The sequence below is a fragment of the Engystomops pustulosus genome, chromosome 9, assembly GCF_040894005.1.
Source record: "Engystomops pustulosus chromosome 9, aEngPut4.maternal, whole genome shotgun sequence".
NCBI lineage: Eukaryota > Metazoa > Chordata > Amphibia > Anura > Leptodactylidae > Engystomops > Engystomops pustulosus.
In genome coordinates, this window is record NC_092419.1 from 103,941,706 (window position 1) to 103,968,461 (window position 26,756).

General features: G+C 49.9%; 1 protein-coding gene across 2 annotated transcripts; it reads left to right on the top strand.

Moving 5' to 3' along the window:
* Positions 1-10,837: 10,837 nt before the first annotated feature.
* ELK1 (ETS transcription factor ELK1) lies at positions 10,838-21,404 on the top strand. 2 transcript variants are annotated; one of them, XM_072125113.1, is made up of 6 exons: positions 10,838-11,198; positions 12,982-13,188; positions 15,293-15,724; positions 16,244-16,651; positions 17,201-17,302; positions 17,638-21,404. In XM_072125113.1, exons 2-6 carry the CDS (start codon positions 12,982-12,984, stop codon positions 17,734-17,736), a joined length of 1,248 nt encoding a protein of 415 aa, XP_071981214.1. In that variant the 5' UTR covers positions 10,838-11,198; the 3' UTR covers positions 17,737-21,404. The 2 variants fall into 2 exon arrangements, with proteins under 2 accessions (XP_071981214.1, XP_071981215.1); XM_072125114.1 differs by lacking the exon at positions 10,838-11,198 and having other exon boundaries at positions 12,980-13,188.
* The last annotated feature ends 5,352 nt before the right edge of the window (positions 21,405-26,756 follow it).

The window sequence follows — 26,756 nt, forward strand, 5'->3', positions numbered from 1 at the left end:
ACACTACACTAAATCCCTCGCCCGCACCCTCCCCTTCCCCCCAGACACTGGTCTAACGTCCAAAGTTTGCGTTAAGTAGTCCAGACCAGTGTCCAAGGTCAGTTCATAAATCCCACCACCATCACCCCCCTCCCAACCTAACACTATGTCCCAAACCCCACTATACACAATATATACAATATATACAGTATTAACAACATAACATAAAGAAAACAGAATACAAATAAAATCTCAACAACATCAATCCAAACCACATAAAGCCCAGGTTCGGCGCCTGCAAGCCCCTACATTACTATAACCTCAGAACACAAAACAAAAATCTACAGTGCAGCATCAGCCCAACACCAGGAGGGAGATGACAGACTAAGGGACACTAAAGGAGAACCCCCTCCAAAGGAGAGAGGCCCTCCCCGTGCCCAGCCTCTCATACTCCAGAGAGCGCACCTTCACCAGGTCACCCAGAATGTTCCTAACCACCTCATCCACCGGGAGGATTTTACGCTGCGTCGATACTAAACACCGTGCGTTCCACGTGTGGTACCTGACCACTAGACTAACTAGGAATAACGTGCAGCGGTCCCGGCCACCCAGGCCTCTGAATGCTCCATAGGCCCACTCCGCATAGGAGAGACCGGCCAACCCGGGCCAATGGATGGAAGCGCCCACCCGGTTGTACACCTCTGTGTTAAAGGGGCACTGAAGCAGGAAGTGGTCCATGCTCTCCAGCAGACCACCGCACTCCTCCCGGGGACAACCCCTTTCCTCAGAGCTCCTACACTTCAGATTGTCCCTCACACACAGCTTTCCATGGAAGCAGCGCCAAGTCACGTCCCAAAACTTCAAGGGGATCCTGATGGAATTCAATAAACTCAAACCCACCCCCAGATCCCGACTTGGGCAATCCCTGAGGGCCAGAGGCTTCTGGAAACGGGCAAACAGAACCCTCTTGTCAAGGACTTTCCTCGACATGGTCCTGATCTCCCACATTCCCAGACCCCACCGGCGAATCACCTTCAGAACCGGGGTAGCGTAAGCCGGAAGATGCCCATGCGATGTGCGAAGATCCTTCACTTGCCCTCCTGTCTCCCATTCCTGGAAGAAAGGCCGAAACCATCCCCTGCAGGAGTATACCCACGGAGGAGCCCTCTCTTTCCAGAGGTTTGCTACATTGATCTTAAGAAAGGTATTCACTAGGAACACCACAGGGTTGACCATACACAACCCTCCTTGTCTCCTCGTGCGGTAAGTAACCTCCCTCTTGATAAGGTTCAGCCTATTCCCCCATAACAGCTGGAAGAACAGACTGTAGACCCGAGTCCAGAGGGGTTCTGGCAACATGCACACACTGCCCAGATATATCAGCAATGGGAGCAGGTAAGTTTTGATCAGATTAACCCTTTCTCTGAGGGTCAAAGACCAACCCTTCCACTGGTCCACCTTCTGAGCGGCGATCTTAAGCCTGCCGTCCCAGTTTTGCATGGGGTAATCCCCCTGGCCAAATTCGATGCCGAGAACTTTGGCGGAGTCCTGGGGCCCTGGAAGAGTGTCCGGGAGATCAAAGCCTGGATCCCCCTCTCCCAGCCAGAGACTCTCACACTTATCCCGGTTGATCTTGGACCCAGAAACCTCTGAGTAGCGGTCAACCTCTGACATCACCCATTGCGCCTCCCCTCCCGAGGACACGAAAACAGTGACATCATCAGCATACGCTACCACCCTTAGAGTGGCTTCCGGTGCTGCCCGATCCATCCCGACTCCCACCAACGGCCCACGATCAACCCTCCTAAGGAATGGGTCAATCGCGAACACGTATAAAAGTGGGCTCAGAGGACAACCCTGGCGAACACCAGACCCGACCTCAAAAGAGCGGCCAATCCAACCGTTCACAAGCGGGAAACTCTCTGCCCCTGCGTACAAAACTTTCAGCCAATTGACAAACTCCCCAGGCAGGCCATACCTCAGAAGGACAGACCAGAGGTACTCGTGGTTAACCCGATCAAACGCTTTTGCCTGATCCAAGGACAGCAAGTACCCCTTCCAGTTACCAGCCCTGCCCTGCTCCACTGCCTCCCGAACACAAAGCACAGCACTAAATGTACTGCGGCCTGGAACAGAGCAGTGCTGGGTCCCCGAAAGGAGCCGGGGCGCAAACTGCACCAGCCGATTAAACAGCACCTTTGCCAAAACCTTTCTGTCCGCATTGAGAAGCGCTATGGGACGCCAGTTCTCAATACGAGATCGGTCCTTACCCTTTGACAGGATGATCAGGGCAGACCTCCTCATTGACTTCGGCAGAGCGCCCGAGGAAAGACACTCATTATATACCTCAGTCAAGAGGGGAACCAAGGCGTCCTTAAAGGTCTTATAAAACTCAGATGTTAAGCCATCCGGACCTGGCGATTTCTTGAGGGCGAGCCCTTCAATCGCCCGGCTGACTTCCTCTTCCCTGATCATCTCTGTCAAAACATCAAGAGAGGGGTCTACTCCTGGCTCAGGGACAGTTTCTGCCAGGAAAGCCGACATCACATCCCGATCTAGATCCTTCCTGCCCAAGAGGTGCGAGTAGAAGGATCTGACGACCTCCAGAATCCCTGATCTGGACCTTTTCAGGGATCCCGTACTGTCAACCAGTCCTGTGACAACTTTACCATTCACTGACATCTTGCAGTTTCTGTAAGGGTCGGGCGAGCGGTATTTCCCGTAATCCCTCTCAAAAACCAAAGATGCGTGTCTATCGTACTGACACCTCTTCAGCAAGGATTTCACTCTGGAGATGTCCTCACGACTACCTCCAGTCGAGACGAGATGCTCGAGTTTCCTCCTCAGGCCCTGATACAGGCGGTACCTGTCCAGGTTCCTGAGGCTCGAGAGCTGGCGGAAGAATCTCGCCACCCTTTTCTTGAGCATCTCCCACCACTCTGACTTACTGCTACAAAGGCCCAGCAATGGTACCTGGCTCTGAAGAAAGTCCTCAAAGGATTGTCTGATCTCTGCTTCTTCCAGGAGAGACGAATTGAGCTTCCAGTAGCCTCTTCCCATCCGGGGGGTCTCTGTAACATTCAGAGAAAACAAAATTAGACAGTGGTCGGAGAACTCCACCTCAACAACGGACACTGCTGAAGAAATGGCTTCCTCCTTTAAATAAAACCTGTCTATTCTAGACCTGCAGCTACCCCTATAATAGGTGAACCCCGCGTGGCCTGGGGTGTGCCGGATGTGGACATCCACCAGGCGAGCCTCACTAGCTATGCTATTAAGAGCGACGCTATCATAAGTCAGCTTGTCTCTGGAACCTCCCCTATCCTGGGACCTCGTGACAGCATTGAAGTCCTCTCCAAAGACCACCTGCCGACTTGTAAAAAGGTAGGGCTTGATCCTCATAAAGAGACACTTCCTGTCCCACTTGGACTGGGGACCATAGATGTTAATTAGGCGCAGTTCTTGTCCCTTCATGAGGACATCCAGGATCAGGCACCTCCCCATTTCTAACTCAATAACTCGTCGGCATTCTACCGGCGCGGTAAAAAGGACCGCCACTCCGCTATACGGCTCGGCCGCAAGAGACCAGTAGGAAGGCCCGTGTCTCCATTCCCTCTTAGCTTTAAACACGGCCGCCAAATCTGGCAGCCTGGTCTCCTGCAAAAATAAAATGTCGGCTTCAACACGGCCGAGAAAATCAAAGGCCGCAAATCAGACTTAATGCTGGCGACATTAATGGACGCCAGCGTCAACGGAGTGGGTGCCGCCATCATGAGTGATTGAGTTAGACGGCTTTTTTCTTACTATTTCCCTTCCCCCGACTCTCCTCTGAAGATGATGCCTTTTCCCTTTTCCCTTCAGAATTGGGGCAACTTCTTTTTAACGAAATTGAGGTGTCCATGTTATTACTGGCCCCCAAGGACCCACCCGGACCACCCTCTCCTTCGTCCTTGTCTCCTGACTCTGAGTCATCTCCCACTCTGAGGACCCAGCATCCCCAGAGGATAGAGACTCGGCGCCCCCTGCAGGCTGCTCCGCCGCCACCTCCAGAACCCCACCCTCAGCCTCTCCTTCCGAGGAGGCGATCTCATCGAGGGTGAGGAACCGGTTGGAAAGCTCAACCAGAGGGGAGGAAGTTTTCCCTTCCTTAGGTACCTTAGATACGCCGCGTTTTTTCTTTTTCTGCTTGCGCTTATTTTCTAGCCAAATCCTGTTATCCTCATCCATACTCTCATAATGGGAGGACGTGGAGGACATGGCACCTTTCTCGCGCTCCATCCTCCTGACCTCCTCATCCAACTCATCATCCCTCAGGGCCTCAGTAGCATGACCAGCCTCTGAGGAAGGACCAAGGGTCACCCCAGCAACCTGAGGCTTCCCCAGTTCTCTCCCTTTTTGTCTGGCTTCAAGCCGCCTCAACTGAGAAGGTGACTTATTCTTGCTTTTCTTCACAGGCCCCTCAGCTCCTCCACCTCTGCTGGTACCTTCCCCAGCAGAAGCAACCTCATGGCTCTCCTCCACTGGGGTCACAACCGCATTGGCAAAGGAGCGAGGACAACGGCTGAAAGGGTGACCGAGCTCACCACACAGGTTACACCTAATGTCCTTACAGGATGCAGCGAGATGACCTAGCCCACCACACAAAGCGCACTTCTGCACTTGGCGCTAAAGTGTGTGGGGTCACCGCACCTGTGACAGACCTTCGGCTGCCCCTGGTAGAAAATCAGGATTCTGTCCCGCCCAAGAAAGGCTGAAGAGGGAATGTGGGCGACTGTGCCGCCTGAACACTTCAACTTCATCATGAAGGTCCAGGCCCCAGACCAAATGCCAAATTCATCACGGTTTTTCTGAGGTACCTGTACAACCTCACCATAACGACTGAGCCAAGTCATGATGTCCATGCAAGAAAGTGACTCGTTACGGGTCAAAACGGTCACCTTCTTGACTGCGTTTTGGCGAGACGCTGCTTGCACAGCAAAGTCTCGCCATGCGGGCTCGTTCTTTGCCAGCTCATAATTCGACCAGAAGAGCTCTAAGCCCTCCGGCCGGACAAAGCTGACATCAAACTCCGGAGTACCATAAGGATGTATCAGGGCAAAGATGTCACTAGCCCTGAAGTTCATCTTCAGGAGGAGCTCCACCACCCTTGCGTCACTGCATGCGTCACTGCCCCTCCAGCGAAGACGAACCACATTCCTACGGGAAGCTCCGGGCCCGGTTGTGGGTAAAGACCATACAGTCTCTCCCCCCCTTTTCTCTTGGAAGGCTGCCAGGCCATGCCTGTCTGTCCAGAAGGACAGATCAACATCTCTCCCCTCTACATTGATTGACTTTTCCCCTCTCCTGAGAGCCTCCAGAAGACGCCTTTGCAAAACGCTGTTCCCAGAGCCAGGAGACAAGGAGTTAACCACACTTGCCCCAGCGGTGACACTCCACCACTGGGGGTGCAGATGGATCAGCACAAACCACATGATTAACCCCCTCACCACCATCCACCACTCCCACACTCACCACACTATGTACATTACTGTCTCGCTTCCCTCGCTTCCTTGCATCACTCACACCAGCTGGGCCAGGAGGACCTGGGGTTGCCTCAGCGTCACTGGACACTGGGGGTAGAGCCACCTCCATAGCTGATTCAGCCTGAGAAGAGGCAGCTCCAACCCCGATCTTACTTGTGCCCTCTGCCTCGTTGGCATTAACCCCTTGTTGTCCCGCAGTTTTTCTAAGGTTGGAGCATCGCTGCTCGCTGGATGAAAGAGGCCTCCTGTCTTTATTTACTCCGGACAGTCTCTTTGTGCCATCTCCAGGGTCAGATGAGCCAATACAAAATAAAACCTTTCCTGCGCCCTTTCCCGCAGGCTGCACAGGACGCTTGGGAGGCGCCGCACCACAAGCCCCAGCAGCCCCATCACACTGCCGCTGCTCACTGGACCTAGCAGCAGCCACAGTGCTAGGGGCCACAGGAGCCACCGCCACTGCCCCTGGCACTGGGCCACCCCCCCCCTCCCACTGGGGGGCAGCGCACAGTACCAGGACTTGCTGGATCGCCCTCACTGTCCGGCCTTTCGGCCGATGCCTTCCCTGCACCATCCTTGCTACTACAAACAAGGCTGGTGCTCTGCGCCATGATGGAACGTGGCTTTGCACTCTCCCCGCACCCTGGCACCGAGTCCACTGCAGGATTCGTGCTGGGCTGGGTAACGGGGCCTACACGACAGGCTGGCACTGCTGCCCGCCCGGAGGGAACAGGGAGGGGACGAAACACCAGATTCACCTCCTGAGACGCCTTGGTCTTCCTGGCTCTCTTCTTTCTCTTTAGGTCGTCATCTGGCATATCATCGCCGAAGGAGAAGTTCTGGAGGTGAACTGGGGACTCAAGCTGTCGGATCTGAGCCATTAGCGCCCCCCCCTGGCCGCTGTCATCACTTTCCTCCTCCAGGTTGGCAGAGCCGCAGCCTGATGGTAATGGCGCTTGCTCTGCAGGCAGCCTGTCGTGCGAGGCCTGCTGGTGTTGGCGCAGGCCACCAGACGGACACGGCAGGTCTTCCTCATCCTCCTCATCATCGCCATCGCCTTCATCCGCCTGGATCTGAAGCCCCTTTTGCTTTCTTAACTGCTCCTGGCGCATTTCCTCAAACCGGGCGTCGTTTTCCAACTTTTCGCGGAACGGACCGCTGTGCTCGCGGATTAGATGTCGCTTCTCCTGCAGAGCGGTGACCTCGGCTTTTAGTCTGTCTATGGTGGTAAGAAGATCAGACTTTTTCTTTCTCTGCGTAGCCACCCCCGCTAGGGCCAAGGTCTCCCTTATCTCCTCCTGGAGTCTCCTCAGCGCCTTGCCAGCTTCCTCGTACTCACGGAGGTGCTCAGCAATCCGGGAGCCATAGATGGTAGCAGACTCCCGGGCCTTAAGATCACCCCATGCCTTTTGCACACCTCCGTGAGCACCCAGCTTTTCAGCTGAACCACCCAGCTTTCCCGCACAGTCACTCAGCTTTCCAGAAGGAGCACTCAGGCTGATGTTACTTGCCTTGATCTTCTGTGATCTGGAGACCTTGCAGCTTCCCTGGGTCTTGGGGGTGGCAGCCGAGGTCACATCGCTGCGTCCTTGGCTCCGGGCAGATCTTCTTACCCCCTCCGCTTTGGCCGGCAACTGGCTTCTCCTGCCCCCCGCCGGCCTGGTCCGGGAGGCAGAAGCCTGGGATTTTCCTGGCTCACTCATCCCAGAAACCTACTCCCTCCCTGGGGAGGAGAGAGCAGGCCTGGGTGGATTGGTCTTCCACCAGGTGGTGCAGGAGCTCAGTCACAGACAACCACACCCTCCAACAGCTCACAGCAGAATGATCCAGCACTCACTATTCTGCTGCTGGTGCAGTCACTGTGTACATACATGACATTACTCATCCTGTACTGATCCTGAGTTACATTCTGTATTATACACCAGAGCTGCACTCACTACTCTGCTGCTGGTGCAGTCACTGTGTACATACATGACATTACTTATCCTGTACTGATCCTGAGTTACATCCTGGATTATACTCCAGAGCTGCACTCACTATTCTGCTGCCTGTGCAGTCACTATGTACATACATGACATTACTTATCCTGTACTGATCCTGAGTTACATCCTGTATTATACTCCAGAGCTGCACTCACTATCCTGCTGCTGGTGCAGTCACTGTGTACATTCATGACATTACTTATCCTGTACTGATCCTGAGTTACATCCTGTATTATACCCCAGAGCTGCACTCACTATTCTGCTGCTGGTGCAGTCACTGTGTACATACATGACATTACTTATCCTGTACTGATCCTGAGTTACATCCTGTATTATACCCCAGAGCTGCACTCACTATTCTTCCAGGTTGCCTTTGGAAACCATCAATAGGCTTGTCAGTAACTCCCTCTATAGTTTCCTTGGAGGTATTACAGCTCGGCCTCTGCAGTACCAGGGGCAGACAAAGTGGCACATTTACTAAGAAAGTGAGAAACTGTACTAAAAGTTCTCTGCCCGTGTACAGTATAATTCTCGATGCTACAGATTCACTAAGAACGTTCGCCAGAAAAGCCGGTCCGACTGAGCCCCGGAACACCCCCTAATTTGTGTCACATGGTGCCTGGTGCAGCTTCTTATATACCTGTACAAGCCGTTTACACCTAAAAGAACGCGCAAAGTCCGACAGAAAACCGGCGCAAAGCCCTTAGTAAATGAGCCCCTTTGGATAAGAGCATCGCTTTCCTATAACGTAGGAAGCCATATTTGTCTCTTTATGTAGACCCCTGTTCTGTGTGATGTGTTCCTGGAAAGCTGGGTGGTTATCACTATGGGGGTGGGGGGGGGGGGGGTAGTTGAACTTGTGGATCTGTGGGGGTGAGGGAGGTGCAGGGGTAAATGATGTTTAGCGCTGAGAGCGGCCTGTGGAGGAAGGGGTTAATCTTCGCCTGCCTTTCTATTGGCCTCACTTTCTCTCTGTTGCCATGGAAACGAGGCCTTGTCTCCTCCTGGATCGGGGCGCACACATTGTGCCCGCCGCCCCGTGTGCCATTGTATAGAGCGGGCACATGGGGGGGGGGGTAACCGCTTCCTGGAGGACTGTAAAGAAGGATATTCTGGGGTTATTGAGAGGCGCTGCTATAATGGCGCCCATATTGATTTCCACCCAGCTTTCCGAAAGCCCTGAAAGCCCAATCTGCTTCCTATTGGAGATAAATGAAATAGAAAGATGCGGCACGACTCAACCAGACAGATTCACGTTTCAGGTCTCTTTCTCTGTAGGTGATGGTTTTGCTTTCCTAGAGTCCTGAATGGCAAATCCATCCAGTTATACATAAATATACCAAAGCTTACGTGTTGGTTGATTCGCTACGTGTCTGATAATTATCAGGAATTACCGTATATGAGGGAAAACGGTGGTCGTATTATTGGTCACCCAGCTTTCCTGTGGCCCTGAATAGCTGGTGAACAGTACATGAGAAGGGTGTGATATATCACTGCATGATCTGGGAGATTCTACGGCTATTACGGACCCATCCTGTAAGGATAAGACCCCTTTAATGACCGATATATAGGTTGTCACCCAGCTTTCCTAGAGCTCTGATTATTACATATTGGTATAAGACAGGTAACCTTTCCTGTGCTGATGGCCTATTGGTGTCACCCAGCTTTCCTACAGCCCTGAATATCACATATTTGTATATGTCTGATACATTTTACCAGATAACTTTTCCTGTGCTGGCAGCCATATTGGATAGCACCCAGCTTTCTTAGAGCCCTGAGTATCACATTCATATAAGACTGATAAGCTGCGGCCATATGGGTCACCCAGCTTTTTTATAGCCTTGAATATCACATCTTTGTATAAGTCAAATAAGCTTTACTGTGCTGGCTGCCTGGTCACTCAGCTTTCCTAGAGCACAGAATATCATATTGGTATGATATGTTTTCTGCGTTGGCAGCCATATTTGTGGTAACTCAGCTTTCCTAAAGTCCTGAATATAACAAATAGGTATAAATAGATACATTCTCCATTGCTGGTGGCAATGTTTGTGGTTACCCAGCTTTCTTAGAGTCCTGAATATAACATAAAGGTTTTTTCTGATGGCCATATTGGTGGTCTCCAAGCTTTCCTAGAGCTCTGAATAGCAATGGTATAAGACAGATAAGCTTTCCCCTGTTGGTGGCCAAATTGGTGGTCACCCAGCTTTCCTAGCACCCTGAATAACACATATAGGTATAAGACAGATAAGCTTTCTTCTGCTGGCGGCCATATTGTGGTGACCCAGCTTTCTTAGAGCCCTGAAAATCATAGTATAAGACAGATGAGCTCTCCTTTGCTGTTGGCCATATTGGTGGTCACCCAGCTTTCCTAGAGCCCTGAACATCATGGTATAAGACCGATTAGCTTTCTTGTGCTGGTGGTCACCCAGCTTTCCTAGAGCCCTGAATATCACATATAGGTATAAGACAGTTAAGCTTTCTTCTGGCGGCCATATTTTTGGTGGTAATCAAGCTTTCCTAGAGCCCTGAATATCATGGTTTAAGACAGATAAGCTTTCCCTTACTGGTGGCCATAGTGGAAGTCACCCAGCTTTCCTAGAGCCCTGAATATTGCATATAAGTATAAGACAGATAAGCTCTCCCCTGCTGGCGGCCATGTTGGTGTTCACCCAGCTTTCCTAGAGCCCTGAACATCATGGCATAAGACCAATAAGCTCTCCCCTGCTGGCAGCCATATTGGCGGTCACCCAGGTTTCCTAGAGTCCTGAATATCTGAATATCGCATATAGGAATAAGACAGATAAGCTCTACCCTGCTGGCAGTCATATTGATGGTCACCCAGCTTTCCTAGAGCCCTGAATATCATGGTTTAAGACAGATAAGCTCTCCTCTGCTGGCGGCCATATTGGCGGTCACCCAGCTTTCCTAGAGTCCTGAATATGGCAATAGGTATAAGACAGATAAGCTCTCCCCTGCTGGCGGTCATATTGGTGGTCACCCAGCTTTCCTAGAATACTGAATATCACATATAGTTATAAGACAGGTAAGCTTTCTTCTGCTGGCGGTCATATTGGTGGTCACCCATCTTTCCTAGAGCCCTGAATATCATGGTATAAGACAGATATGCTTTCTTCTGCTGGTGGCCATATAGGCAGCCACCCAGCTTTCCTAGAGTCCTGAATATTGCATATAGGTATAAGATAAGCTCTCCCCTGCTGGCGGCCATATTAGCGGTCATCCAGCTTTCCTCGAGTCCTGAATACCGCACATAGGTATAAGATGGATAAGCTCTCCCCTGTTGGCAGCCACCCAGCTTTCCTAGAGCCCTCAATATGGCATATAGGTATAAGCCAGCTTTCCGGATGGGAGTCTGCAGCGCAGGACCCTGCTGGTGTCTCCCCTCCCCTGTTGCCTCCCCTCTCCTTCTCCTTCCCTGTGACGTAGCGCAGGATTCTCTCCTGTCTGCTGGCTGTAGGGAAGAGGGGCAGACATTGGGAAAAAAACAAGAAAAACAAGTGGGAGGCGGAGGAGAGCATGAGAGCGATGGAGGCTGCTGTGTGACCAGGCCAGAGCCGCAGCCTTCTCCTCCACCACCATGCTCCAGGCTCATTCCTCCGCAGCCTCATGGTTGCAGCAGGGACCCATCCACCCCCAGAGACCCTTCAAGAGCAAAGGCGAGCAGATCCGCGACAGGAGGGGCGCCTGAGACTGCAGACAGGTAGCCGAGAAACGTGGGGGTGCTGGTGCTCATAGTGGGGGTGCTGGTGCTCATGGTGGGGGTGCTGGTGCTCATGGTGGAGGTGCTGCTGCTCATGGTGGGGGTGCTGGTGCTCATGGTGGGGGTGCTGGTGCTCATGGTGGGGGTGCCGGTGCTCATGGCGGAGGTGCTGGTGCTCATGGCAGGGGTGCTGGTGGGGGGTGCTGCTGCTCATGGTGGAGGTGCTGCTGCTCATGGTGGGGGTGCTGGTGCTCATGGTGGAGGTGCTGCTGCTCATGGTGGGGGTGCTGGTGCTCATGGTGGGGGTGCCGGTGCTCATGGCGGAGGTGCTGGTGCTCATGGCAGGGGTGCTGGTGGGGGGTGCTGCTGCTCATGGTGGAGGTGCTGCTGCTCATGGTGGAGGTGCTGGTGCTCATAGTGGGGGTGTTGCTGCTCATGGTGGAGGTGTTGGTGTTCGGGGTGGGGGTGCTGGTGCTCGTAGTGAAGGTGCTTGTGCTCATGGTGGGGGGTGCTGGTGCTCATGGTGGGGGGTGCTGGTGCTCATGGCGGGAGTGCTGGTGCTCATGGTGGAGGTTCTGGTGCTCATGGTGGGAGTGCTGGTGCTCATGGTGGGAGTGCTGGTGCTCATGGCGGAGATGCTGGTGCTCATGGCGGAGATGCTGGTGCTCATGGTGGGAGTGCTGGTGCTCATGGTGGGAGTGCTGGTGCTCATGGTGGAGGTGCTGGTGCTCGTGGTGGGAGTGCTGCTGCTCATGGCGGGGGTGCTGGTGCTTGTGGCGGGAGTGCTGCTGCTCATGGTGGGGGGTGCTGGTGGTCATGACGGAGGTGCTGCTGCTCATGGCGGGGGTGCTGCTGCTCATGGCGGGGGTGCTGGTGCTCATGGCGGGGGTGCTGGTGCTCATGGTGGAGGTGCTGGTACTCATGGTGGAGGTGCTGGTACTCATGGTGGAGGTGCTGGTGCTCATGGTGGAGGTGCTGGTGCTCATGGTGGAGGTGCTGGTGCTCATGGTGGAGGTGCTGGTGCTCATGGCGGGGGTGCTGGTGCTCATGGCGGGGGTGCTGCTGCTCATGGCGGGGGTGCTGCTGCTCATGGCGAGGGTGCTGCTGCTCATGGCGGGGGTGCTGCTGCTCATGGTGGAGGTGCTGGTACTCATGGTGGGGGGTGCTGGTGCTCATGGTGGAGGTGCTGGTGGTCGTGGTGGAGGTGCTGGTGGTCGTGGTGGAGGTGCTGGTGCTCATGGCGGGGGTGCTGGTGCTCATGGCGGGGGTGCTGGTGCTCGTGGTGGAGGTGCTGGTGCTCGTGGTGGGGGTGCTGGTGGTCATGGTGGAGGTGCTGGTGGTCATGATGGAGGTGCTGGTGCTCATGATGGAGGTGCTGGTGCTCAGGGTGGAGGTGCTGGTGCTCGTGGTGGGGGTGCTGCTGGTCATTTTTGTTGGTGCTATTACTCAATGTGGTCATGGAGTAGGTTATTGTGGGGATGACCATGGTGGAGGTCCTGGTGATCATGGCAGTGGGGCTGCTGGTTATGGTGAGGGTGATCATGGTGGTTATGGTGGTTGTGTTGGTGCCAGGAGGTTTGGTGTTCTGTGCTGTACCTGTGCCCTTGTTCTTCCTCCCACGCTGTGGCCACTCGGTGCCAGGGGTAGAGTGACAGCGCGGAGTTGAGGAGTGACCGATACGCGGTGTTCTGCACCCCCCCCCCCCCCCCATTAATGGTTGACCCTGGCACGTGGCTGTGTGATTGTGTTGCATCTCCTCATGCCTCTCCTTGTCCTGGCACAGATGGACCCCTCCGGGACGCTCTGGCAGTTCCTCCTGCAGTTGTTGGAGGAGCAGAGTCACCGGCACCTCATCTCCTGGACCTCCAACGATGGCGAGTTCAAGCTGCTGGACGCCGAGGAGGTGGCACGGCTATGGGGCCTGCGCAAAAACAAGACCAATATGAACTATGACAAGCTGAGCCGGGCCCTGAGATACTACTACGACAAGGTGAGGAATAACACTAATATCCGATTCCAGGAAAGCTGGGTGATTTACAAGATGGCTGCCGTTACAGCCCTTGGGGTCACACAAAGGAGGTATTACTTGTGAGGCCTACTGAATTAAGGGGCACTCTAATTTTTAATCCCTCCCCTATGTTGTAGTTAGTAGATGAAGTCCCGCCTACAGTCTTAGGGTATTAGCAAGTATTTTTAAACCCCTCCCTCCTCTTGTGGTCAATATTCTAAGTCCCACCTATTTTCGTGGCCAATAGTTTTAAATCCCACCCCCTGTTGTGGCCAGTATTTTTAAATCCCTCCCCCTGTTGTGACCAGTATTTTTAAATCGCTTCCCCTGTTGTGACCAGTATTTTTAAATCCCTCCCCCTGTTGTGACCAGTATTTTTAAATCCCTCCCCCTGTTGTGACCAGTATTTTTAAATCGCTCCCCCTGTTGTGACCAGTATTTTTAAATCGCTCCCCCTGTTGTGACCAGTATTTTTAAATCGCTCCCCCTGTTGTGACCAGTATTTTTAAATCGCTCCCCCTGTTGTGACCAGTATTTTGAATCCCTCCCTCTGTTGTGGTCAATAATGTAAAGTATTGCTGTTTGTCGTAGCCAGTATTTTTTAGTCCCCCCCCCCCCCTGTTGTGGTCTGTGTTTGTGGTCAGCATTTTGAAACCACCCCCTATCCTATATATATATATATATAAATATTTTATTGCATGTTATTTAAAAAGGTTATCTGTGTGAAGATAATTTCCGGTAAATGTAGCCATATTGTCCCTTGCAAACAGGATAGCTGCCCTTGGATATGACCACCACGCACTATGGCAGCGATGGCCTTTCATGTGCTGTTGAGGCGCCAGACGACCTGGATTCAGTGTTCATTACCACAGGACGGCCATTTTATATGTAATAACTATTTGTTTATTTGAGCAATCCCTACTGCAGAGGTGGTCATATCCAAGGCAGCATATGGCTACATTTATGAAAAATTCTCTTCAAACACATACATTTTTTTGATAACATCCAATTAAAGAAGCAGCTGAATTAAATTAAAGATTAATGCCCGGGCGAGAATATCCCCTCTAAGTCATGTCTCCATTGGTCAGATTTGTGGTTTTAGGTAGTATTTTTTAATGGGGTGATGTTTTTCTACAATGATAAATGAATTTTATAATGTTATGGGGTGTAGGTTGTTTTAGTGGACCATGGGTCCGCCTGTGACAGAACTAAAAAGCAACCAAAAAGATCATTGCCGGAGTCTTTTTGCTATGGACATGTCCTTTGACCTGCAGTAGTTGGTCAGAGTAACCAATCAGATCATGTCTTTCATTATCTGACTGTAATATCACCGGTTGCTATCGATAAATATTCGTTTTTTTCTAATTGATCCACCATTTAAGCCTAAAATGGAGGTGTTGTCTGCGGCAACCAGTCAGAGCGCAGGTAACATTTCCTATAAGCTGGTTTGGAAATGTAAGCTGTGAACTGATTGGCTGCTGTAGATTTCTCCTCTAGTTGCCACTGTTTTTATAAATGGCGCAGTTTTTTTTAGACTGTCTGTGAAATTTAGTGGGTCTGTGGATCCCAGAAGTCATCAGTGTCATGGTCTTATATTTATTGGTGAATTTTCAGTCGACTTCCCCTTTAAAAAAAAAATTACATTAAAAGCTCAAGCTTTATGTCCGTGACACTTAAAGGGTTTCTCTTTAACCAACTACATTCTTCACATGGCTCCCCCCCATTACGTTCTCACTCAGGACCCCCTTTTCTAGTAATCTGTAGGGGGCCACAGGTGGAGCCCCTAGTGAAACACATGGAAAGACGATCAGTCTGTTTGATGGGACACATACATTTCTAATATATACATTTGTATTTCAATTTCTGCCCGATTTCATTTTCACTGCTTGTTGTCAGTGAATGGACACACGCACAGAACGTATACTTTTCATGACTGTCATATCGATCGCCAGGTTGTTTTGTTTGGACCTCGTACAATAGTAACAGACCCTCAGCAGTTCAGTGTTGACAAATTTTCCATAAATTTTGTAAAAATATTTTTCTTATTTCAGTTTTTATTTTTGCCTATTTTTTTTTTTTTTTTTAGAACATAATCAAGAAAGTCAGCGGGCAAAAGTTTGTGTACAAGTTTGTGTGTTACCCAGATCCTGGCAGCGGTGAACCTTCCAAGGAAGACACCAAATGTAGGGACTCTGTGAATGAGCTGACCCAAACCCCAAAACCTGGGGAGAACTCCCCCTTTATCCCCAAGATGGTGCGGAGCAGCCCCAAGACTAGCCGCAATGAGTACATGCGCTCCGGCCTCTACTCCACCTTCACCATCCAGTCACTGCAAGCTCCGCCCAGTGCACAGGCCAAGACTAACAAAGCGGACATCATGCCACCGGCTGAAACGCCGCCCTTACCAGAGGCCAAAGGTCAAAGTATCGGCATCCCACCGTACGAGGCGGTGGAGCAGGAGGATGCAGATCTCTCCTTAGAAGTCAACATCCATAGCTCCAAGGAACTGCAGCTCCATGTAATGTCAATAGACAGGGGGCAGAGATGGGTGCTAGATATTTGAGCATAACATAGTAGAAATGGGTCCTTCACCCCGGAATATGGTGATCCGATTGAGGCAATGGGTATTGGGGATGGGGGTCTACCCATCTTGTATAGCTTAAAGCTCCAAGGCCCCCTTAGAACTACCACCACTATAAGTTCCCCATAGATAAGACATTATTATGGTCCACGTAACGATGGGGTCAACCCATTTCCTTGGGGCCCTATATGACCGAAGCATGACTTCTGCTCTGTTAAGGTCTGTATGGTTCTCCACAGGCTCCTAAGCCCAGGTGGGACTGCTACCATTAAACATTCCTGCTTCTCTGCAGGCCGGACAGAAATCCAAGGGATACTAAATTGTCCCTAGTTAAGAGCTGACCCAAAACGGGACATTTTGTCCCCACCAGTACCTTTGTTGTCTTGTGGAAGTTAGAGAACTTGAAATGTGTCAAGTGGGATCTTTGGTCATGGTGTCACATATTTTCCTCCTTAGGTCACTGTTGATCCCCCAACTCCTGACATAAAGGTGGAGGACCCTCTTGAAGACACCTCAACAGATATTGAGGACCTGTCAGAACCCCAGGTTTTTCTTGCTTCTCTCCCGGATTTGAAGACCCCAATTTCAGAGCAGCCACTTGCCCAGGAGATTTTGGTGGTCATCAACTCTCCAGAGAAGGAGGATGAAGTAAAGGGAAAGACTGACTTTAAGGAGGAGGATAAGAAGGAGGACGCAAGTCCTCAAGTCTCATCTTCTGAAGGGGCACAGCCTGTGAAAGGGAAAAAGCCAAAGGACTTGGAGATTCCGTTCTCTGCCGTCATCGCTCCGGAGAAGATGAACGCTGCTGTTAACTCCTTGCTGGCTCCTGGGAGTGCGTCTTCGGTCATCACTTCTCATTCTCTGGTAAGGAAGATAGAGCAGAAGATGATCATGGTCATCAACAAGGTGTCACTGGTGGAGTCCTAGAGTTTGAGGATTCACAAATAAATGGTCCATAATTCTTTGTTGTAAAGTGTTAGAGTATTCCGGTTTTATCCTCCAGAGCTGCATTCACAATTCTGTAGGATTTAGATCACAATTTCCTGACCTGTCCTGATTTTTCAGGTGGTTATCTTTATGCAACATATTGAAGAATGCAGATATTTAATACAGGATCAGTACAGGATAAGTATGGATACACACACCAGCGGAATAGTGAGTGCAGCTCTGGAGTGCAGCCAGGGCTTCTTGTACAGTCTTCTGCCCGGCTTTCTGCCCATCTTGTCATGAATATTCATACATGGCAGCTGAGATTGCAGCCCAGCAGGAACAGAAAACACTGGCTGCATCTCATGCATCAAAAATATCTCACAAGACATGGAGCCAGATTGTGCGCTTCCATACAAAAAAAACATGTTGGTTGGTAGTCACATATATGACATGACCCTGACAATGTATTGATTTCTTCTGCAGACCCCACTACTTCTTACCCCCAGCTCCCTCCCACCTTCTATCCACTTCTGGAGCACGCTCAGCCCTATAGCTCCTCGAAGTCCTGCAAAGTTGTCCTTCCAGGTATGGTTTGCTGTTGTACCTGCACTTGTCATTGCTTGCTTTGAATGGGTTCATTGTGTAGGGTAGTAAAGACATGGGATGATGAACCTAGAGGGATACAAGGGTAAAAGCTTATCTTAAACCTCAGGAACATATGGGCTTCACCAAGCGGTGGTAAAAGATTGTTGGTGGACCTTGACCCTGGAGGGCCTATTGAGGTTGATGTTTAAGAAACATCTTAAGCAATTCTGGTGATCCCTAAATAATTCATCCTTCCGGAAGATAGAAACCCCCCAAATCTATGGTGCCTTTTTTCATGACATCTTCATTCATCTGAATGTTTCTTCTAATTCCAGTTCCCAACAAATGGAAGCAACCAGATCCATGTTCCAACCCTCAGTGTTGATGGACTCTCCACCCCTGTTGTCCTCTCGCCTGGACCTCAGAAGCCATAAGGAATTCACAGACCTGTGATCTCCAAGTTCAAGAACACATTATGTTGTCTGTTGACAGGAACATCCATGGGTTGTCTCTTAGCTGTTGACAGAGATGTGTATGCTTTGTGTTATGATGTCTACGTGGACAGAGCCAACATTTTGCTCGGGGTTAATTCTTTGGCTTTAAACCAGAAAACCCACCATGGACATCCAAATGGCATCCAGTTTGGTGCAGCCCACCACACAGAAGATGTTCCTCCATCCAAGTTGATTGGTTAACAATAATGTGTGGTTTCCTTGACTAACATTAATTATCACACTCTCTTTATGAAGACAAGCCTCCATATACTCATCATAAGGGTGCCGCCACCAAGCCGAAGGCCATCATGTATGGTGGAGAGCTTCAGAGGGACTTACAAGCTCTGTCTAAACCGAGGTATGGAAGAGAAGATTGGAAAGGTCCTCCTCCTAGGAAAATGGCCACCTGGTTGTCAAGGGGGAAATGAATGATGTTAATGTGCCTGTGTTTTCCTAAAATATTTAGCAACCCACTAGAGGTGGCCTTGTCAGCTGAGTGCCAACTACATAGCTGTGTTCTCCAATATGGCCATCCACTTGGAGCCTCCAACTGGGTTACATTTTCTGATCTTATTATTTTCCTGCGTGAAGAACTTTTTTTTAAAAAAAAGAAAAGATGATTTAGTTATTTTCATACTGACTTGAAATCAGTCAATAGGTCATTGTCACACCGACCAAACTTCAGAGTGAGGTAAGACAAGAGAATAGTAATCACCTCGAGAACATCCAGCCTGTCGTGATGACCATAAGATGAGGTCGGGCTGGATAAAAGATGGCTGCCACATGAGGAACAGAAGACTTTTTGAGGGAATAACTCAGAGAATGTCCCTGTATTTATTAGAAGAAATGTCCCCTTTCTCCCGAATGACTGGGAACCTTTTTACTATAGCACTTAGCACAGACATTTCTCCTGGCGCTTTCTTGTGCGTTATTGCTAAAGTTGCACAGACGTCGCAGATCTCCTTCTTTCCGGAGCTAAGAAATCTTTCTTATATCGTTACCAAGATTCCGGAACAGAGAGTTTCTCACACCTTTATAAAGTTGTCTCCTCACCTCCCTCTCGAGCAGCAGAAAGTTCAGCATTTGATAAAGATAGGACTATATTTAGACTTTGTGTTGCTACCCCTTTTACGGGTTCCCTTCCTCCTTTTTTTTTTTTTTTTGCCGGATCCTGCTTTTATGGTGTCCCTCCACCCTCTTCAGGTTAACGTGGATAACTGATGCATGTTCTGAATAAGAGTAGACTAGAACCGGCGGTGAGCAACCAACCCATCGGAAAAGCAGAAGGTGTCAAGAATCTGAATTTTATTTTTGATATTAGGAGGGGGGCTGTGATTGTCAGAGGTGACATAGTGCACCTTATTTTTTGCCCCCTTCCCACCGCTAATGACTGACTGAGGCTTAGGGTTGGTCACTGCTGTTCTAGAATGTTTTCTTTGAGGTATTCGATCTCATTATTGAGGTTATTGAAATTGATTTCATTATTTCTTGTTGAGTAGAAGGTAGCTGCTTCACTACCCACCTCTCATTTCGTACCTGATTCCTCATCCTCCTTCCTCCGTCATTCCATTGAGACATCGCCTTCTATTGTCTCTAGCTTTCATTCATCATTTCCATAGCCTTGTGGAGTCTCCTATTCATCTCATAATCCTTTCTTCATATTTGTTGTGTGTCGTTTTTCTCTAGAGGTCAACATATCCAGATCTTCTTGGAAGGTTCTATCAGTATTACCTTTACTTTATATCATATATCCATATAAAGCCTCATTCTTCATCCATAGTTCTAGATTCAGTCAGTCATCTTCCTTCCCTCTAGATTACCTAACAAATAGGTCATCCTTCTAGGTACAGATCTCTAGATTCTCTAATACTTTATTATCATTTCTAGATGGTCTCAGTGAACATCCATATCTCTGTAATCAACTTTTCTAGAAAATTAATGGCTATCCTCCATTATTCATGCTTCTGTATACTTAATAATAATCCATACTTGTCATTCTTATCTTTAATTCATTTAAATCATTTGCCATATCTCTAGAACCACCATATCGCATCTCTTTGATGGAGCCATCATCTGTCCTTCTAGATCCACCGCCCGTCCTTCTAGATCCACCGCCCGTCCTTCTTGATCCATCGCCCATCCTTCTTGATCCATCGCCCGTCCTTCTTGATCCATCGCCCGTCCTTCTAGATCCATCGCCCGTCCTTCTTGATCCATCGCCCGTCCTTCTAGATCCATCGCCCGTCCTTCTAGATCCACCGCCCCTCCTTCTTGATCCACCGCCCGTCCTTCTTGATCCATCGCCCGTCCTTCTTGATCCATCGCCCGTCCTTCTAGATCCATCGCCCGTCCTTCTTGATCCATCGTCCGTCCTTCTAAATCCACCGCCCGTCCCCAGTCCTTCTTGATCCATCGCCCGTCCTTCTTGATCCATCGCCCGTCTTTCTAGATCCATCGCCCGTCCTTCTTGATCCATCGTCCGTCCTTCTAAATCCACCGCCCGTCCCCAGTCCTTCTTGATCCAGCGTCCGTCCTTCTTGATCCATCGTCCTTCTTTCTAGGTCCATCATACGTGTCTTTTGATTGTCTGTATCATCAGGCACATCTTTACATCCAACCTCTCTATTGTCTTGTCTATCGTTCATGTCTTTAGGTTCACATCTGTCATCCTCCTTCCATCCTTCCTTATAGTATAATCTCCTTCCCTCATGTACTTTTCTATTTAGGATCCCCTGTAGTGGTCGGCTGCCTTCTATCCTTTCATTGTATATAATCTTTTTGGTGTTGTTTTTGTATCCCTCCCCCTCTTTATAACCAATCATGGAACAGTCTGTATCTCACATTCCCTCCTTGGTGGTCCAGGTCCACCTATTCCAAAGAACTCCTCAGGAATGTTCCACAGATGCCAGACAGAGGGGGAGCCCAGTGACGCCTCCAAAACATAAACATTTCAGGGTAAGATATTTTTTATTTCCAGGGGTGTGTGGTCTCTGCGGCTCTCCCTCATCTTTCCTAAGGCCTTTCTCTACTCACCACAGGGGCGTCTTGTCCTTGAAAGGGCTTCTGGGAAAAAAACCCCCACCATTTTCCTACGCAGTCTGACCGGGGTCAGGGGCTGCGTCCTCCAGCGGTTTTACCAGCTGAGTGTCTGATGTAAACTTTGCCTTTGCTGCTGAATATTCTAAGCACAACTCCGTCCTTGTGCTTTTTTTTGTTTGTTTTTTGCCTAACTTTTTGTACTGTCTGCGCAGAGGTCATGTGTATATATAAGCCTGGTGCGGGGTGAGGGGGATCTCTCTTTTCAAAAGTAGTAGGTCTTAAATTTCAAGCACTTCCCCCTTTAATCTTATTGGTCAGTATTAAGCCCCGTCTTAAAGGGGCTTGTCTTATTTTATTTTTTTTCCGCCTTTGCTGAAACGGCGCCACCACGGACCATAGTCTTGTATCTCCTCCTCATTGTTGGGATGACCTGCAATACCGGACCAAGACTATAATAAAACACTGGCGCTGTTTCTGGAAAACTGAAAAAAAAAAAAAATAAGCACACCACAATTATTTAATTTTTTTAATTTGTAACTAAAATATGCTCCAAAATTGACAAAAAGAACCCGGAGACACCCAGTGTCATATAGTATTTGAGGTTATTTTTTAGGACTGATTTTTTTGAGGTCCAAAATGATGACATGGTCTGTAAAAAAGTTACCTAAGCTGTTAATGCTCCCAAATTTGGGAGGGGTGTATTCTTTGTCTGGTATCCAGCTGAAACGGACCTATGGGTGGAGCTTATTTGCCGGGATATAGGATGTACTTAACGTCCAACTGGACAGGACATTTGTCTACCTGCAGCCAATCAGCATCAGAGGTGCTGATTGGCTGACCAATGCAAATCCCCACAATGCCTCTAGCGTATGTCCTCTCTTATGGGATGCCAGGCCCATGTGATCATGGGAAATCTTAGCCCCCGTTAGTTTAACCCTTCATGGGTCTCGGTGGTGTATGCACAAATGAAAAGATAAAACGGGTAATGTGTGGGATGGGGGGGGGACCTAAATATCATGTTGTTGCTGAATACCCCCTGCCCAGTGATAATGGCTCATTCTTACAGATCTGCCTGGTGCTGTGTGCAGGTCTGGGGGGTCCTGGCGACACCTAATGGGGCACCAGTCCTATAATGGCATGGGGTAATCGGGGTCTTCTGGTACAAGTCCTGCCATTGCTGCTAACTCCAGCATCAGCCAGCTCTATGCAGACACCATATATATATATATATATATTACATTATATAGTATATTCTATAGACCAGAGCTATTTATGGGAAGTACAGAAGAGTATTTTATCTTGGTGAATGGGAAGGAGGAAGAGACGAAGGGTTAATCATGGTGAATTCTGCGGGCAGACTTCATAGAGGCGAGACTATTTTTATACCGTCATTAAACACATTATTATAGATGTATTATAGGTCCCCCTTCCCTTTAAGACTGCCCGCACCCTATGATGGCGGTAAGGGGGGGCGGCTTCTATTAAAACTTACCAAAATGTGTGAGTGTGTATGTGTGGTTTGTGATTGGATGAGAGTCTTTTTGTTTCACGTGTCACTTTTTGCATGAATTCTATGACTGGCTATATGTCCACGTATTTCACCGCTTATTGGTGGCGCCATTGACGTGGCAGCAGTATTTTTCTACTTCGTAGCTTGGGGGCGCTGTGTGCCAGTGTCCGCTTTGCCAATGTGGAGGTCTGCGTGCTATGTATGCGTAGGGTTGGGTGGGCATTTGTCCAAGCCAAGATGGCGGGTGGAGTCTTGTTGGCATGGGTGCTGTGGACCTATCTCTCTATGGGTACTATGTTGGCAAACAATGCAGGATTAGACATACAATATCCCCAGAGTCTATGAGGTTATGGGTTTTATGTTTCCGATATCTAAAAATCTGATTACTAAGGCCAGCAGACTCCTCCCCCTGCCATCAGCTGATGTATGACTATGGATACAATGTTTCAGAGTAGTAATCAGATATGAGAAAAACCTTTATAGATTTTTGAAGAGGTTATAATATACAATCTGTGGCCCCCAGCTTTTGCAATTCCAGTAACGTTGAATGGGGCCCCTCCGCAAAGGTACCCTGCATCAGTACTTACCTAGGTCATCCTAGAAAGCTCCATGTTGAAGGGTTGACTGGTAGAAGCCCTTTGAGACACTTTCACATTAGGGGGTTCATACAAACCCCCTAATGTGTCGTTGTGGCTGATCTGTTTGTTTGGTTCTGACATGGTATCTGACCACTAGGGGCACTGTTTTATTGCAGTTTGATGGGGGGGAGCTTTGGGTCTAGAAACCACCAGCAAACCTTCTATGTGGGTCCATTCTTGGACTACAACCAGAATGGGGTCAAAAGGGGTAATTAGGGAGTCTGGAGTTGTGGCCAGTAAGGTTTTGGGCTCAGATATAATGGAGATCAGGATTGGTAAGCTGAGAGAAGGTTTAGAGTGGCCATGGTAAGAATAGAGATGGGGTCCACCTTTCCCACCAAACAGTCCCATTTTTGGACTGCCCCAATCGATTTGTTTGAATGGTTAAGACTTGGATACAACCAGGGCCGGATTAAAGGAGGGGCTCCCGGGCTCGAGCCCCGGGGACCCCACCACTTTCACTTTTAAAGGGGCCCCATCAGTTTCCCTCAGTCAGCGACTCAGCATAGGGGTCTAGGATGTCAGCTATATCAGTGAGACACAGCTGCTATCACTGAAGGAGATCGCCGATGCATTGTTTACAGGGGCTGGCTGGCTATATACTTCCAAAAGCATTATTGGAAGGGCCCCCACCAGTTTGGGCCCAGGGGCCCCCACCACCCTTAATCCAGCCTTGGATACAACAATGGATGACTATTTCCCTTTGTTTGCCAACACTACTGTGCTCGTAGAGAGGAGGTGACTTGTTTAGGTCCTCATCACCCACAGGCAACTAATCTTAAGCTGGAGCCAAACCTCTCCATCTGCCCCTACGGGTTCCCTTATGCTGGAAACATACTTTTTGAGCTGGTTCCAAAAATATTTCAAGAAGTGAATTTAACTTGGCTCCTCGAACGGTGTCATTTGTCTACATCTCTTCTTGAGGGGGTTTGAAAGCCACCTCAGATGGTTGGATTCAGCCGTACACCCTAAAGGGCAGCCTCTGGATTGAGGGCACCACATGGTTAAGATCTACGAGATGTTCTCCATAATTTGTTTCATGACTGATGACCTCTGTGCAAAGATTTATGACAAACATGGAGGTTCCTTGCTAATACCGTCTGGATGTAGACCTCCTGGTATTGCGCTCTGTTACATTATACTTATGATGAAGCTGTATCTCTGGGTCAATTTATTGAACCTCGGCCCGTTGCTGAGATGACCTGCAATGGAATTTTTTTTTCTTTTTATGAATTTAGCTGCTGTGAAATTTTTAGGGTTTGGGAATTTGGGGGGAGGAGGGGGGCTGGGCGATGAATGTGCTTAGTCAGCAGGTCAGCCGTTTCCTCCCAGCTGTCTTGGTGGCCATTTTCGTACTCTTTGTGTGCCAAAAAGTATAGAGTTATAGGTGTTTTTTTCCGTAGCTCTAGGTCGGTTAGAAAATTTCATGCAAGATTTTAGTATTTTTCAGATTTTGTTCAGGTGACAAATTCAAGTCTTATGCAATATTTTTGTGAAGTGATTTTCTGGGGATGTGCTCTGTGGAGTGAGCCGCTATAAAAGGGAATTTATTCTTCTGCCGACTTTATCACCACGTTTGTTATGAAATAGATGTATATGATCTCATGACAATGACTTTTACTGAAAATGTATTCTCATACAGATAGATTTTATTTATTATCAGTTCATAGAACTGACGGGAAAAAGCAACAATATTTATTACACCCGAGAGATGGAAAACTGTGGATAGGGACATGGACACTGGAGACAACCCACTCCAGTCACTACACAAGCACAAGCAACATACTCCACTCACTACACAAGCACAAGCAACATATGTCACTGCTCACAGCCTGATTCCTCCATTCACTACACAAGCACAAAAAAACCTTTCCTAAGTACATATGGCCTGTCTCCCTCCAGTCACTACACGCGCACCGTCCCCTCCGGTCACTACACGCGCACCGCCCCCTCCGGTCACTACACACACCGCCCCCCTCCGGTCACTACACACACACACTGTCCCCTCCGGTCACTACACACGCACACCGTCCCCCTCCGGTCACTACACACGCACACCGTCCCCCTCCGGTCACTACACACGCACACCGTCCCCTCCGGTCACTACACACGCACACCGTCCCCTCCGGTCACTACACACACACACCGTCCCCTCCAGTCACTACACACACACACACCGTCCCCTCCGGTCACTACACACACGCACACCGTCCCCTCCGGTCACTACACACACACACCGTCCCCTCCAGTCACTACACACACACACACCGTCCCCTCCGGTCACTACACACACACACCGTCCCCTCCAATCACTACACACACACACTGTCCCCTCCGGTCACTACACACACCGTCCCCTCCGGTCATTACCACAAACACACCGTCCCCTCCTGTCACTACACACACACCGTCCCCTCCTGTCACTACACACACACCGTCCCCTCCGATCACTACACACATACCGTCCCCTCCGGTCACTACACACACACTGTCCCCTCCGGTCACTACACACACCGTCCCCTCCGGTCACTACACACACACCGTCCCCTCCGGTCACTACACACACACCGTCCCCTCCGGTCACTACACACACACACCGTCCCCTCCGGTCACTACACACACACCGTCCCCTCCGGTCACTACACACACACACCGTCCCCTCCGCTCACTACACACACACACCGTCCCCTCCGGTCACTACACACACCATCCCCTCCGCTCACTACACATACACTGTCCCCTCCGGTCACTACACACACACACCGTCCCCTCCGGTCACTACACACACACACACCGTCCCCTCCGGTCACTACACACACACACCGTCCCCTCCGGTCACTACACACACACCGTCCCCTCCGGTCACTACACACACACTGTCCCCTCCCGTCACTACACACACAGACTGTCCCCTTCGGTCACTACACACACACCGTCCCCTCCGGTCACTACACGCACGGCGTCCCCTCCGGTCACTACACACACACCGTCCCCTCCGGTCACTACACACACACCGTCCCCTCCGGTCACTACACACACCATCCCCTCCGCTCACTACACACACACCGTCCCCTCCGGTCACTACACACACACTGTCCCCTCCCGTCACTACACACACACCGTCCCCTCCCGTCACTACACTCGCAGCCTGGAGTTATCACCCTGCACAGTTCAGTGACACCCGCACACCCATCTTTTCTGGGTTGAGATGTCCATCTCCAGTCAGTCTTCCTCTCTCTTACAGTGACATACCCTGTTGCTGATAATGGGGGGCTCTCGGGGGTCTCCGTGCTGCTTTCGCTCTGTATCACTCTTCTGGTCTCGTTCATTGACTCTTTTATGAAGGCCTTTGAGGACACTGTAAATCATTATATATTGTTATATCTGTAAATATATTTTTTAAAACTATCCTGTGTGTCTGATGTGATATTTCCTCTGTCTCCGGCCTCGCACCTGCATACTCGGTACCTCGGTCTCCTCTTCCCGCTGTGGTACGGGGTCTGTCGGAGCCACATGAAGAACACATGACATCGCACTATCCAAGTGTGAAACCCCCCGGGGGCCGTGACCAGGGCCCTGCCTATCTGCTAGAGCCCACCCACATGGGTGACGCACCCCCTTATCTACGCCATAGCATTGGGCCTTGTCTGGCCACCAGGACTGGTAGGGGTTAACAGTATCTGCAAAATGGCCCAGAACCTTTCCAGAAATTCTTGTTCAGTATCGTGTGTCCTGATACTTTGATAACCTAAAGATAATTCTAGTGAAGACTG

What these genes read in the sequence shown, in the direction of transcription:
- ELK1 (XM_072125113.1), top strand. Translation starts at nt 12,982, where the DNA reads ATGGACCCCTCCGGGACGCTCTGGCAGTTCCTCCTGCAGTTGTTGGAG. An exon ending in TGAGATACTACTACGACAAG is followed by an intron (nt 13,189 to 15,292) that starts GTGAGGAATAAC and finishes TTTTTTTTTTAG; the next exon opens with AACATAATCAAGAAAGTCAG. An exon ending in CTGCAAAGTTGTCCTTCCAG is followed by an intron (nt 17,303 to 17,637) that starts GTATGGTTTGCT and finishes TTCTAATTCCAG; the next exon opens with TTCCCAACAAATGGAAGCAA.